Below are 15,439 nucleotides of genomic sequence, written 5' to 3'. Positions count from 1 at the left end.
TGAAACAAATGTGCACGTTTATTTCTTTATCTATCACAATCCGTGTAAGAAAAATCGGGCACTTCACACTTTCACTGTTCGGGTGATATGGTAAGGAGAGAAAATTGCCAATTCTAATCTTGAGGATACTTAAACCTGTCTTTATCATTATAACGCTCTCTCCAGCCCTAGTTCAAAACAACTTTTACATGGGGTATCGAACGCTTACCTGCCAGCCACCCCTTGAACATGAGCCGATGCAATCCGGTACGATGTCGGGAAACATGTTCAACCTGGAAAGACTTGATGGGAATGACATGAGAGGTTTATTTTTACGCCTGCATTCAGCGACGACGGGCCTAGGATACAAGTACTTAGCGGTCATTGTGCGTTAGCATGTGCCATCGGGCCACTGAGGGTCTTCGACTGTTGCCTTAAGCGAGACTGGCAATCCATCATTGTCAGCTGTGTCCTCCGCATCAAACCAGTTGTGAATAATTGCCAAATGCAGCAGCTTACTCTCCTCGCTGATTTCAAAGGGAGAAGCACAACCAATGTAGCTGTTGTTTTCTGTACAGTACCGTAAGAGCTCATTCCAGCATCGATCCTGGACCAAAAGGTGAAGGACAATCACTGTTAGCCAGGCCGACGCCCTCGCGATACGTAAAAAACAGCTGAGCACAATTCATTGATTAAATCTGTCATAACTACTCAACAACTAATCTTTGGGGTGAGCAATCTTTCTGCGAGGTGCATCACCCAGCCATGTATACACACATTTACTTAAAGAAGGATCTTTCAAAAAACACGAGTTAAGAACGTAGAACTTAAACCATTTACCCAGGTCATGCCAAGAGGATACCTGGGAGAGAACGTGGGGGTTGCCAACAATTATTAGAAGAGCTTTCGCACGTGTAATTGCAACGTTGAATCGCTTCGGATTAGTAAGGAACCCTAGATTGTGCCTCTTATCGAACTCCACATATTCCTTGCTCGAGCGCACTGTCGATATGATAATCACACGTTTCTCTTGTCCTTGAAAGGCCTCCACACTCCCCACCTTCACATCTCCTAAATTCTGACTTGCAAGGGCCTTCTTAAGCTTGCTGACCTGCTGGTTATACGGAGAAATGACACCAATATCTTTCAGGCTAACTCGACTGCGACGATATTTCTTAATCTTCTTAACAATATCCACAACTTTGCTAGCCTCTTGGGCATTGAACCAAGAAGGACTGGTACCCTCTCGCTCATCCCGACCTTCCATCCCAATAAAGAGAATTGGGAATTTTCTGTTCGGGAGCTCATCCCAATCGAGCAGCGAGTTCCGGCTTTCGTCCGCGCATGCTACAAGCTCTCCATCATAGAAGAGGCGTGAAGGTAGGTCCAAAATTGCAGGGTGGGAACGATAATTCCGCACAAGCTTGGTCGCCATGCTGTTGTTATAAACAAGAGACTGACCATTTCCACTAGATGGCAGGTAAGATGTGAGACTAGATAATCTTTCCAGATAGGACTTGTCAAGTCCATACTTTAGTGCAACTGGCGAGCGAATCAAGGGCCCAAGCTGTTGGTGATCACCAGCAAGCACAACAACCGTATTTTTGTTGGCGAGGTTCCCAATTGAGACCATTGTTTCAGGTTCTGTCCCTTGTCCTGCTTCATCCAAGAAAATATGTGTGAAGTGACCAGGATGAACTTCCTGGGCATCCAGCATCGCAGCACTCCAATATGTAGTTACCACAATGCGGTACTTCTCCAGAGAAGCCAGACCAGGGGTGCAAAAGAAATCATTCTCAATCGAACAGAAAGGGATGATGTGTGAAGGAACGTCGTCCACGGGCCGGGTATATGCATTGAGACGCAGCATGTCACGCTTTTCGACTGAACCAATGAGACGTTCAAGCAATAAATCAGAAGCCAAGTTTGAAGGCGCACATGCCAAAATGCGAGCATTCGGATGAGCTCTTTTAACTTGCAGCATGGCTTCAACAACAGTCACAGTTTTCCCTGTTCCAGGTGGACCATAGATCAGATAAGGGGGCGATCCTCTCTTCTTCAGAATTTCCTGCACAGCACTCATTTGCTCGGCATTGGCAGCCCTGTTAAATGGGGTGAGCTTTTTGCTAGATTCTGTCCTAGAGGGAACAACTGTAGTTGGAAAGAGAAAGGAGTCCAATAGAGCCTTGGCGGCCTGTATTCCTTGATGGGCACGTCTGATGTTGACCCGACCAAATGAGAAGCGGATGTCATAGCGAGAATTGCTGATGAAGCCTTTGTTAAACGCATCACCGAATCTCAAATGCACTTCATTAGCTTGTACTTTGTGCACATATCCCTGTTGCAATAATTCATGAATCAAGACATCAGCTACAGTATTTATAAGATAGTATATTGGGCATTTTGCAAACTATCAGTATGATGACAAAACGAAGGCATCATAGATGAGAAAACAGTTTCACACCTGAAATTCTGTTGCTGTTGTTCCAGAAGGCCTCGCATAAATTTTGTCACGATAGATAACAGAGGGTCGCTTTTCTGCCAGACCTGGCACGCGAAGCCCGAGTAACGTGTGGCTCACTTTCCACATAGTTACATTCTGCATATCATATGCTCGGATATCTACCTGAACAATCAAGACAATTTAGTCTCCAAGGAATTCGATGACACAAGGTATAATCTGCTCTCATTGAAGCAGCATGTGAAGAAAGAACTGAATGGATGAGGATGTTGCAGAATCGGACACAAAGAGACTCTGATTTAGAACAAATACTATAAATAAAATAATTCCTAGCTGCAGTGACGAATCACGTCATGGTCTGACCTCCATTTGCAGCTCCTCGGCAAACATAAGCGTGGAAAAATATTCGAAATAGTTTTCCTTGCGAAGCCCTTCTGAGAACACTGGTAGAGTCTCTTTCGTCAAAATGGCTTCCTTTACGTTTGGAGGGATAGGGTAAATTCCTAACCTTTTCTTGAACAATGGCAAGGGGGGCGGTATGCCAGGAACAAACTTGTAGAAACTCCGGACGCGTGGACGAGGCAAGCGAACATATGGTTCAATTGGTGCCAGTGCCTTCGCAATGTCATCTTCGCAAATAAGAGTGATATAACGAACAATTTTCTGCGTGCCAACGTTGAAGAGTAGTACTGCTTTGTGTAACCCCAACGTTGATGCAGTGCACGCAAGTTCGAAGGTGATATGTAATCCCGGTCCAATGAGCCAAGGTCGCCCTGGACGAACTAAACTTTGGGAATTTAGAGCTAATTTAGTCGTATCAATCACAGGTACGTTCTTCTCGGAGGATGATAAAGCCCGTAAAAGCGGGGCCAGGGAAAGACGGAAAGAGCTTTTCGGGCTAGAAGAGAGCAATCTCACAGCCGAAAGCGTGACTCTTTCTGTTCCATTATTGACAACTGCAATGGAAGCTACCTCCGTAGCACCAACTTTGATTGTTTGAGGCCTGTTGTGATTTGGAGAGAATGGCTGTGACACAAAAACATCCTTGCTAGCCTCTTGTGATGGTTTCCAATTACGTCTACCCTGACCTTGAACCTGAGGAGGATTAGATTTCTTGCTTTCAGCACCTGCTCCTCGCCTCGAACCCTCCTCAACAATGGTTACCATAACTGAATCCTCTCTCTTGCTATTCCGGTTGCCACGACCCTTCCCTTTTCGTTTTCGAATGTTCATGTTGGCTTGATCTTTCTTGCCCCTGCCAAACCCATTTGATCGGCTACATTGCTGCTGGCTGCTAACCAGGAAGTTATCATGGGAGAACTCCTGTGAAGCAATCGGGCAACCAGACAGGGGGCGCCAATCCTTCTCCAAGCCCGTTGGGTGGGCACCAAGAGGAACGAAACTTGGTGCGTATTGTCCCCTGCAATAGTCGTAAAATGGTGCACGAACAAAAATGGGATCCACCAACTCAGGAGCCGCCTCACGGTCGGGATAGCACGGAACTGACGGCAATCCTAAAAACTCATTTGTGCTAGCAAAATGAGGAATTTGAGACTGTGGATGCCATTCTCCAGAGCCCTTCTTTTCGTTTCGCGTCCTCGTTCTTGAGTCGTGATGCAGAGGCCTATGTTGATGAGGACCTTGAGTCTCTTTAAACCCTCTACTTTGCAGAACCAAGTTGCCCTCTTCGAAACCATCTCTGTTTTCCGCGCACGACGAAATTGCTAATGGCATCGTGAAAGAAGAACCTGGAACAGGTACGGATGCAGGAACTTTACATGGAACAGGTGCTCTTCGTGAGCCTCCTCTAGGACTTGTATTCTTTGAAATCGTTCCTCTGAAATTCTCATGGAAAGCGACATTCTTCATGCCCAAGCCCTGCGATACCTCAGGTAGCTTCTCCCGTCCACTCCATACAATCTCTTCTTCTCCATCACTAACATTGAGCTTCCGTGAACTTTCGTCTCTCTCCCCAACTACTGGTGCGTTGATTTGAGATTCCGATGGAACTACAAAACCCCCAGAAACAGGACGCCATTCATTCTTTTTGCGATTCTGTCTTGATCGCAAGCTACGACTTCGTTGTTGAGGGTCCTGGATGTTGATCGAATCTGCTTTTCTTGTGTCCAGTCGACTGTCTTTCCCTTCAACCATAGTGCCGACAGGTGTTGTCCACGTAATAGCTTGATCTCACCGGCACAAAGCATGTAGAAAAGAAAGCGAGGGGCATGAAACTGTCGATGGAGTGGTTCCTGCATAGTGACACGAATACTGAAAAAAATAAGTCTTCCACTGACGTGGAGAGGGAACCTTCTTGTGTTTCCAAACACTCGTAAAAAAATCACTGCATTAGTGTTGTCAAGTTCCTATGGATCAAAGTACGCCATAGTACCTTCTTTAAATCACTCACTTTCTAAGCAACAGATGCTTCACCTGCAATATGAACTCCATCTTTCAATAAAAGCAAATTCGCACAATGAACTCTTACGGTAACTGTCGAACCATGGACCATTTACATCCAGACTAAAGACCAGAATTGTAAGATCTTATAAGATGAAAATAAACTAATTATATAATAAAAGTGAAATGAAAATGTTAAAAATGCTCAGTTCAAAATTCTCTGCACTCACATGGTCACTTTCAACACGAGATTGATAAGGGCAATCGATAAGCTATGAAATCTTAAGGAATAAGACCAGATCAAACAAATGCATACACCTAGAGCAATCTACTTGTTGCCTTCAAACTTCTGCAGCCTCTAATTAACAACAGCGCACAATTAAGATGCTTAAGGTGGATATCGATGCTCCTATCTCATCACATTACATTTTGGCTAATAACTGTGAATTTCACTAGCAAAGCACTGTATAAGAACCATGCGATGCAAAGATATAGTACAGTCACCACCTGAAAGCAAAGCCCCTACTCAAGATGAGATATATGTATCTAGAGACACAAATGAAAACTTAATAATATTGAAGTGTCGTGAAATCGTGCACAATTGAGGAATAGTACGATTCCTCACCTACAACAAGGGGAACCCCGTGGCATTCACAAAATGGGAGTGAGAGTTGCAAAATGAATCCCCAGAGAATAAAATTCTGATCCAATTGAACGGTGAATCTCAAAAACCAGGCTGCGAACAAAAGACAAAGGCAAGAGTATTCAAGCAGAGTTGAAGCTGCGATGCTCTGTGCTCCAGAATTAAGAAATTCACAGATATTACACCTCGCATGAATTCCTTACGCCAAGATTCCTCTCCATTTTCCAAATTTAGATTACTCATGACAAATCGAAACTTCGACACTTTCCGCTGCGAAGCTCTCATCGCAGTCTATAAACGACAATTTTTTAGTCAAATGTACATACGCCATCATACATAATTACGAAAAATGTGCACTTTCTGAATCTTGAAGGGTGTGAATGGTCATCAAAAGATTAACTCGGGGACAGTTTACACCGTGACAGCTGGAACTTAGCAAACCCCAAACATGATACTCACATCCCCCAGAAGAAGAAAAATCTGGTAAACCAGGTTTAGGATCCAGATTACCACCTTGTGTGCACGGATACCTTCTCTTCATTGATCTATCTCTTTCAAAATAAAAAATAAAAAATAAAGAGAGAGACAAAGAGGGCCGTCCACAGAGTACCCAGAAGGCTTTAAGACAGTATTGCTAACTCTTCACGATGGAAATCACCTAACTCAAATATTTGAGTAGAGAACCTCCGGCTGACATTGTTGGAACTTGCAAACAAACCTGAAACTCCAGAAAAAGTTCAAGACTCAAAGTCTTTCACCAAAGTGTTCGAAGTCTTGTGGATTGCTAAGACGAAACACGATTATCGTCATAGCCTGAGAAAGGTCTCGTTCAATTATGTCCAATCAGCACCCTACAGTTCTCGATTCAATTACCCGGGTGACGTACTCCACTTTGACCGAGACAAACACTCCAACCACACACGAACTCGTACACCGAATCCTCTCGAAGACTTCCCAGAGCGCTATGAAAAAGAAACACCCAATTCCCCTACCTCTAACCTCCAAACATCACCAAACATCCATCGCCAGTGCACTTCTTACCAGATTTGCAAGGATCAACAGCAATCCTAGAAATCTCCGCGGTCCCAAGAAGTCCCACACCCGCCAACCGCTACCGCAACATGATTGCCCCCCTTCCGGAGCCAACCGCGATCCTTCCCCTCCCTGCACAACCACCACCACAACCATGAAAATCACTATCACAATCATCATCACGCTTTAAACAAACTCAAACCATCCAACTTCCGACATTATTGATCACGCCACAACCCCCGCCATCCACCACAACTCTTAATAACTCGCCATCGCAACACAAAACCACTCCTCGAACGCTGCTCCATAACAACCCTTCCAACTTACACCACAAGACGTCTCACGCGCGCCACAGGAATTGACTAATTACTCGCCAATTGCAACACACACAACAATCGCTCACGGGGAAAACACACCACATACACAACCAAACACACACACACACACACACACACACACAGTCACACCGCATGAGGAAGAGGTGGAATACAGGGAGAAAGAAGAAGAAGCAGAGCAGCAGCGTGTGAGGAGCATAACCTAGAGTAGTCCAGAGAGGGCGATAGCGCTACAATTGGTGTCTGATGAAGGTCATGGAAACCAATTGCACTCCCTCATAACACACAGCGCAGCAAACAGGACAACAATATTAACTATTATCACACAACCTGCTAGCAGAAGGTCGAGGACGACGAGGAGGAGGCGGCTTTTCCCCCCTCGGCGTACTGGATGCCCTGCATTCTATTCGTCTTCTCTCTCCATCCATCCTGCATTCATCCCCACTCAATTTGGGGTCTGTTTACGAAGCATGGACAATTCTCATCCGTATCTGACGTGGCCTTCTTCGCTCATCCCTATCTGACGTGGCCTATTCCACCCCCACCCAAATTTGTTGTGGGCGTGTTGCCATGCTGTCTGCCATGTCGGCGGGAGTGACAAGTTTTGCTGAGTTGGCTCTACCCCCCCCCCCATCCCCGAAGGCTGAGACCTTTGACTCACTATTTCACACCTTTAGATTAGTGTAGTATTGGAGCATCAGAAGTAGATGTGTTGGAGGTATTTGGCATGGGTGCTTGAAGTTTTATGATGGCTCTGTTATTCATAAAGCAAGAATATATCAAAATGAAATACTTTTTTAAAATGTGTATTAATAGGATTGTATATTCAAAGTTATCTATCAGACCATGAAAACATTTTAAAACTGCACTAGTCTCTGCTTTGTGTTTTAGTATGTGATTGGCATCAATTGTAGTAAAAGTGGAGTATGCCATTAGTGTGTCAAAGAAAAGGTTACAAAACTTATTTAGACAAGGTATAAAAATATGTAATTTTTTAAAGCCATAGATACATAGTGTTGTGGATGTAATTATGTTGAATTTTGCTATACATTTTCTTAGAAGACTTCTACAATGCTTATTGGATCAATGTCAAAAATGGTATATCCACAGCACGTCATCATTCAAGTACTCATGAATTTTGTGTCGACACAGTAAAAGTAAATGGTGCATTTGAAAAATAAAATTGCAATTTTTATGACAGTAAAAAATATATATATATATATATATATCAATGAAATGATTTATAATTCGTTTGTCGGTTTTTTCATTGATTATTTCATGTATGTTGCACTAATTTTTTTGATGGATTTAGTCGAGGTGATCATATTTCTACTTTAGATATTTTGCAAGCTTTAATTTATTCCAAGGAAATTTTCTGTAATTATAATATTTATTTATTCTAAAAACTTAGTAATAATTATATATATTTTTTCTTTTATCTGCAGTCCTGTTTGACAATGATAGTGCAAGATGGGATAGTTTTTGAGGATTATGCACTCCTTTCACACTCCACACGAAGTAAATTAGACATTGCCTCAAAAATTGGTGAACATAGATTATGGGTTGCAGATTCTCATATTTTATCTTTACAATCTCCCATAAATTGTGAATTAGCAAAAGACCAATTCGATATATATATATATATATATATATATATTTTTTAAACAGATGTATTTAAAGTATAGATAGAGATTTATCATCTTACAAATTGTCAATTATTTTATATTATTCTTGAACTTTTTGTATATAACAAAAAGATATCAACCAATTCAACATTAAACTTTCTAGCATGCATTCTATAATTTATATATTATAATACCCTCTATTGTAGTACCTTCCACATTATTATGGATAGAATTAACATACAATGTAGGTCTATCTGTGTTTAACAATAGAATGCGGCTAAATACAATGTATGGTAGATGTTGTTGAACATCCTAAATAATACCAATTTTGGAGGTCACATGCAAATGTTTGGTACAATTTTTAATGATCATATTGCTGGCATTTAAATCTCTTCAATACCACATAATGTTGCATTTAATAACAAAATCTAAAATTATAGTACCAATGTGATGTCTTGTATAATTGAATTGACTTAATTATTAAAAATATAAAAATATATTTTTAAAATCTAAATTTAGAATACAGAAGCCAAATATTAAACTAGAGGAATGCAATTAGAAAAATTGTATTCACAATTAGTGACTTAGTCTTATCTTTTGTGATACAAATCTATAGTTCAAGAAATTTTAAGATTAAAAAAATCAAATCAGATCAATTCAAATAGATATAAAAGTAAAAATATAAAATTATTGATCTTATATCACAATTATTGATAAAATAATAGAAACAATTTTTTTATTTAAATATTAAAACTTTATGTTTGACATCCAAAAATTTGGTTATGCAATTCAAAGATTTAAAAATTGGCAATTAAATTTTTTTATTTTACTTCTTTATATTAAAGTAAGTAAATAAAAGTGAAACTAGAATAAATTATCTTGTAGATGATATTATCTTAGATAAGTTGTTAATGATCAAAAGATTGATTTTTGGTGGTTAAAAAGGATATCTTTTAGATATAGGATGAGGTCAAGGACTAAGAATCAAAGTCAAGAGAATAAAGTATGAACTAAAGAATATTCAAAGATTAGGTAAGAGTAATTAGTATTTGGCATAGGATATCTTTGTGGTTAGTAAGATGCCAAAGGATCCTAACACCATAGTATATCCTCGAGGTAAGTTAGATGCCAAAGGATCCTAACATCATGTGTGTAAAAGTCAAAGAATAGAAGTTGTCTTCTAGAGCAACAACCACCACCTGTAAGCATTGAATATTAGAAGTGAGAGATATCTTACTCCATACTCTCTTTGTATGCAACTTTCTTGATGCTTAAAGTCGTAACTTCATAGTGCTTGTTCTTTAATAGATTATGAGTCCAATCATCTTTAGTTGTGAGTTTTGAAGTTCTTAAAAGACTTACTTGTTATGAAAAGTAGATCTTTTTGTTGTTGCTGATGTTACAGTTTGGTGTCATCTTATTCCATTATTGCATCTAGTTGTTGATGTAGTTTTGATCTTACTTATTGTTAAGTGCATAGATAATCTTGGAGCTTGTTAAATACCTTAGAATAATATTTTAGAACATTAGTATTATATTTCTTTGCTGATTTATATCATTTGTGATCTAACATTGTGTCAAGGACAAAGACTCGATGAGGAAAAATATACACCAAAAGGCTATCTCGATATAATAAGTCAAAATATAAACAAGTAAGTATATTAAAAGGAAACTGGAATGGCTATTGCCACAAGACAAGAAACTAAAGACTCTTGAACCTGGACTAGAAGCAAGAAAGGAGTTGACAAGAGTGAAGAAGCCTTCACTCTTGTCTCTATATATACTATCTAACTAGGGGCTACGTGGCGACGTTCTATAGGACCTCCAATATGTGTTGACTTTGTAGGACACATGCCTTGACTTACAAGGCAAGTTTTTCTACGTGTGGGCCACATAGTTAGCTTGATCTTCAAGCTAACAACATGTGTGGCACATGGCCAACTTGTTGACCACGTTTCTAATCCAAAAAGTCAATTAAAGACACTTATGAAGTCAAAGCAGCGTCTAGGAAGTTTCTAGGAAGCTTCTATATTAAATATTATATAATTAACTTACTTTTATCTACTTTTACTTACTTCTACCTATTTCTATATGTAATTATTAGCTTACATGATTATGGCCGTGACACATTGTCCCCCTTCTAGAGACGAGTTCCACGAGGAGCGGTCATCATATGTTGAGGAAATCTATGATGCGACGAATTGTATTCGCCACATACTCTGATCTCTGTTCTCTTCGAAGATGATTGATAGGGCCTCTCAACCATCGGTAGTGTCCCATACCAGGGCGGGAAGACCACCCAGTTATTTGATCATTATTGAGGCCTTCCTAACTTCCTTCGAATAGAATATTCGGAACACCATCAGGAGTTGTTCCTACCTCTAGCAAAATCACCAAACATCGGGAGTCCCTTCCCAAATCGTGATACCAAACGCGTTGTATCTCACCATCTGTTCGAGGAAGAACATGTCGTTCTTGAAGATCTTCATCTCGATTGCGTCGTCTTGAAGGTTGTGACAATCGTAATGTCTCGTCCGGCAGGTCAGCAAACGAAGGTTCTTGAGTTGAATCTGTTGGTTGTTGGCTCTCCATCTAATTAGCGTCACAAATGCAAAGAAGTTACAAACAAGGATAGGAAATTGAATGTTGTCTTGCCTCAATCTTGTCTCTTTTATAAGAGAGATTTTCATCTTGGTTTTGATGGATGTCGTTGATGAAAAACTTTGACTTTAGTTGATGCATTTGCTAGATTCCTGGATGGCTCCCATGTGCGTTCACTAATATCATATCCGCGCCAATGAACAAGATATTCTAGCTTATTTCGGCGCCGCCTTGAGTCTAATATCTCTTCCACCTCAAATTCTTCATTATTATCTACTTCTATAGGAGGCGGTGGCATTTGTCTTCTTCCTTGTATATCCACTGTCTTATATGGTTCAAGAAGAGATACGTGGAATACAGGATGGATCTTCATTGACTCTGGTAGATGTAACCGATATGCAACTGGGTTGATCTGTTCAGAAACAGAAAAGGGGCCAAGCCTACGATAGTCCAACTTGTCACAAGGTCGAGTAGTCTTGATATTGCGACGAAGTAGCCATACCTTATCACCGACGTTGATCTGTGGTTGCTCCTTACGATATAGATCTGCGTTTATCTTTTGTCGTTCTTGAGCTTCCTTCAATTGTGTCTTCATTATTGTATGTAACTCTGACAACCGATTTGCCATATCTTCTGCTGCAGGATTATCAACTTTTGAAAAATCAAAAGTATCAAGTCGTGGATGATAGCCATAATTGGCAAAGAAAGGTGTTTGTTGCGTGGAAGAATGTACCGTATTATTATAAGCAAACTCTGCCAATGGCAGAAGGGTTGTCCAATCATCTTGTTGGTAGTTGATAGTACACCTTAAATATTGCTCCAAGACTTGGTTTACGCGCTCTGTTTGTCCATCAGTTTGAGGATGAAAAGCCGAAGATAGTTTTATGTCCACTTTTAAAATCTTGAAAAGGGTCCTCCAAAATCTTGACACAAATTGAGTTCCCCTATCCGATATGATATCTTTAGGTAATCCATGATAGCGATAGATATTATCAATGAAAAGCTTAGCTATTTCTTCACCTGTGATAGATTTTGTACATGGCACAAAATGTGCCATCTTGGTGAAACGATCTACTATCACAAATATAGAATCATAAGATCTTGAGCTTGGAAGATCTGTGATGAAATCCATAGAAACAGAAGACCATGGTTGTTCTGGTATAGGTAATGGCTGAAGAAGTCCGTAAGGTCGATGACGAGGAATTTTTGATCTTGAACAAATATCACATGATTGTACAAAGTCTTTGACTGACTTCCACATTTGTGGCCACCAAAAGTCTCTTGATATGAGTTCCAAAGTCTTATTATATCCAAAGTGCCCTGCTGCTAGAAAGTCATGACGTGCTTGAAGAACACGTAAACGTGCTTCTCCTTCTAGAACATATAGGCGTCCTTCAAAATATAATAGATTATTCTTGAACTCAAACTTAGAAGGATCATGAGACTTGGAAGAATTATTCTCGATATCATAAACAAGAGGGTCTGAGGACATACTGGACTGGATTTGCTTGAGAAAAGTTGAATCAACAGTCAATGTTGATTTCATTGCTCGGAGATGAAATTGCTCCGGTTTCAAGAGGACCGTTCTTTGTTGCTCAAAAGCTGCATCTCCTTCTTTTGGTGCAAAATAAGAACGTCTAGATAGGGCATCGGATAAACCTTGTTGTTTTCCTGGCCGATAAGTGATAATGAACTCGAATCTTGACAAAGACATATTCCAACGAGCTTGACGACGATTCAACACGCGTGCTGACATGAAATACTCGAGGTTCTTATGATCTGTATACACAGTGACTGGACTAGAAGCGCCTTCTAGATAATGATGCCATTCTTGAAAGGAATCCACGATCGCAAGAAGTTCTTTATCGTGGATCTCATAATTGATCTCGGCTGCTGAGAATTTTCTTGAATGAAAAGCTATCGGATGGAGTTTGTCATCTATTCCAATTTGTGATAAAACTGCACCCAAGGCAAAATCTGATGCATCTGTTTCCATAAAAAATGCCTTGGAAAAGTCAACACGATATAAGACTGGTGCAGAGACAAACGATGTCTTCAAGGCTTCAAATGCTGCTTCCGCTTCTTGATTCCATTGAAATTTATCTTTACTAGTCAAGCGTGTAAGTGGAGCTGCAACTCGTGAGAAATCTTTGATGAAGATCCGATAGTAATTGGTAAATCCCAAGAAACATTGAACATCTCTTACTGTCCTTGGAATCTTCCAATCCACGATTGTTTGGACTTTCTTAGAATCCATCATGAGACCATCATTTGAAATGATGTATCCTAAAAAGTCAACTTGAGTAGTGTGAAATACACACTTTTCCATCTTGGCGTACAATCCTGCATCTCTAAGTTTTTGTAATACTTGACGAACATGTATTTCATGTTCTTCAACGTTCTTGGAATAGATCAGGATATCGTCTAGATAGCAGACGACAAAATTGTCTAAGAATTCACGAAATACATCATTCATGAGATGTTGAAAAGCAGCTGGTGCATTCGTGAGTCCAAAGGGCATGACATTATATTCGAAATGTCCATACCTGGTTCGAAACGCAGTCTTCCATTCATCTCCTTCTTTGATCCGTACTAGATTATATGCTCCTCTTAGATCTATTTTTGTATAGATCTTAGCTTGATTCAACTGGTCAAGGAGTCCTGATATCAAAGGTAATGGATACCTGTTCTTGATTGTGATCTTGTTGAGTCCTCGATAATCAACACACATTCGTAAAGATCTATCTTTTTTCTTTACGAATAGAATTGGAGCTGCTGCTGGAGATTTTGAATGGCGTATGAAATTCTTCGCTAAATTCTCGTCAATATATGTCTTGAGTTCAGCCATCTCATCTTGCGATAAACTGTAAATTGGTCCAAATGGTGGCTGAGTTCCTTCCTTGAGGTCGATTGAACAATCATATGGACGATGCTCAGGAAGAATATCTGCATTCTTTTTCTCAAAAACGTCTTGATACTCCTGATATTGACTTGGAATGCCACTTGAAGTCTTTACGTTTTCAGAAATAGGTGCAGCATAAATAGCAAAAGTTGATCCTTCTTTTGCTGCGTGTATAAATGCTTTTGCACCTATCAGTATGGGTTTTACTGTACTAGACTTATAATTTTTTACTTGGTTCGTAGAACTATTAATAACGCTTTTGGAAAAGTCAAGTTTATGCGAATTCCAATCTATTCGAGGGTTATATTTTTCTAGCCAGGATAAACCTAAAATAACTGGATTGGACGGGGATTTAATTATGTTAAAAGCTATGTAGCTATCATGACCGTCTATTGTTACTTTTATAGGATGAGTTTCATGAGTGACATCTCCAGAAGACAAGGGACGACCATCTATGACTTCTACATGTACTGGTTTAGGTTTCTGTACATAGGGTATTTTACGACTTTTAACAAATTGTTCATCTAAAAAACATGCTGAGGCTCCCGAATCTAATAAAGCAGAGGCTTTGTAATTCTTAGGTCCTAAATATAAGTCTATTATAAAACAAGGAGAGGGTTCTGAGGAGAGGATAGGACCTTCATTAGGAATTGTACAAGGTTCCAGCTGCACGGTCCCTATTGTAGCTGGATGAATCCGTTTTCCGACATGTTGTCTTCTTTGACCGTCGTACCCCTCATTTTATAGTTGCGTCGTTTCTTTGGACAATGTTGAGCAGTGTGCTTAGGTTCTCCGCAATATAAACATAATCCTTCTTGACGACGACGAATCTTTTCTTGCTCAGTTAGAGGTTTAAAACGTACCGCGTCAATTTGCATATCTTCTACTTCCGAATGTACGTTTGGCAAAGATGTTGATGTTGCCATTGAGTAATAACGTTGAGGTTCCCGTGAATGATTCTCAGATCGAAATTCAAAAAGTCGATTATCATATTTTACCGCAAAATCGATTGCTTGACTCAAAGTTTGAGGATCAGGTAAGTTGAGCATCAATTTCTTTACTTCGTATTGCAATCCATAAAGAAATTGACTGATGAGTGCAGCATCATTCCACTTGATGTCAATTGCAAGTTGTCGAAATTGTGAAGCATATACTGTTACTGAGCGATTTCCTTGTCGCAGAATTCGGATCTTATTTGTTGCAACACGAGTTGCATCGTGTTCACCATACACAGATCGAAACTCCGCCAAAAAAGCTTCCAAATTGTCCAATATTGGATTTCGTTGTTCAAGAAAAGACGAAAACCACGATAATGCAGAACCAGAAAGTAGAGTGCCAATAAACTTGACTTGTGATCCTGGAGTTGGATAGCTTTGCGGTTGAAGTTCAATTGCCAATTGTACTTGATTGATGAACCCTCGAAACTTTGATCTCGTACCATCAAATTTCTCAGGTAAGGCA

General features: G+C 40.0%; 1 protein-coding gene across 5 annotated transcripts; it reads right to left on the bottom strand.

The window, feature by feature from the left end:
* On the bottom strand, positions 1–7,193 carry LOC112289268 (putative RNA helicase SDE3). 5 transcript variants are annotated; one of them, XM_073537645.1, is made up of 8 exons: positions 7,053–7,193; positions 6,525–6,647; positions 5,466–5,576; positions 4,833–4,873; positions 2,804–4,692; positions 2,444–2,605; positions 842–2,317; positions 1–586 (listed from the first exon to the last, which is right to left on the bottom strand). In XM_073537645.1, the coding sequence occupies exons 5-8, from the start codon at positions 4,592–4,594 to the stop codon at positions 371–373; spliced, it is 3,645 nt and encodes a 1,214-aa protein (XP_073393746.1). In that variant the 5' UTR covers positions 4,595–4,692; positions 4,833–4,873; positions 5,466–5,576; positions 6,525–6,647; positions 7,053–7,193; the 3' UTR covers positions 1–370. The 5 variants fall into 5 exon arrangements, with proteins under 5 accessions (XP_073393746.1, XP_024390119.1, XP_024390120.1 ...); XM_024534351.2 differs by lacking the exon at positions 4,833–4,873; XM_024534352.2 differs by lacking the exon at positions 5,466–5,576.
* Between the last annotated feature and the right edge of the window lie 8,246 nt (positions 7,194–15,439).

Source organism: Physcomitrium patens, chromosome 12 (genome assembly GCF_059467195.1).
Source record: "Physcomitrium patens ecotype Gransden chromosome 12, ASM5946719v1, whole genome shotgun sequence".
Classification (NCBI taxonomy): Eukaryota; Viridiplantae; Streptophyta; class Bryopsida; order Funariales; family Funariaceae; genus Physcomitrium; species Physcomitrium patens.
Note: the sequence above shows the minus strand (reverse complement) of the source record. Positions and strands in the feature narration are given on the sequence as shown.

Coding starts and splice junctions, on each gene's coding strand:
- LOC112289268 (XM_073537645.1), bottom strand. CDS start 4,594: ATGGTTGAAGGGAAAGACAGTCGACTGGACACAAGAAAAGCAGATTCG. Junction 2,606..2,803: donor CCGAGGAGCTGCAAATGGAG/GTCAGACCATGA, acceptor TTGATTGTTCAG/GTAGATATCCGAGCATATGA. Junction 2,318..2,443: donor CAACAGCAACAGAATTTCAG/GTGTGAAACTGT, acceptor TTATTGCAACAG/GGATATGTGCACAAAGTACA.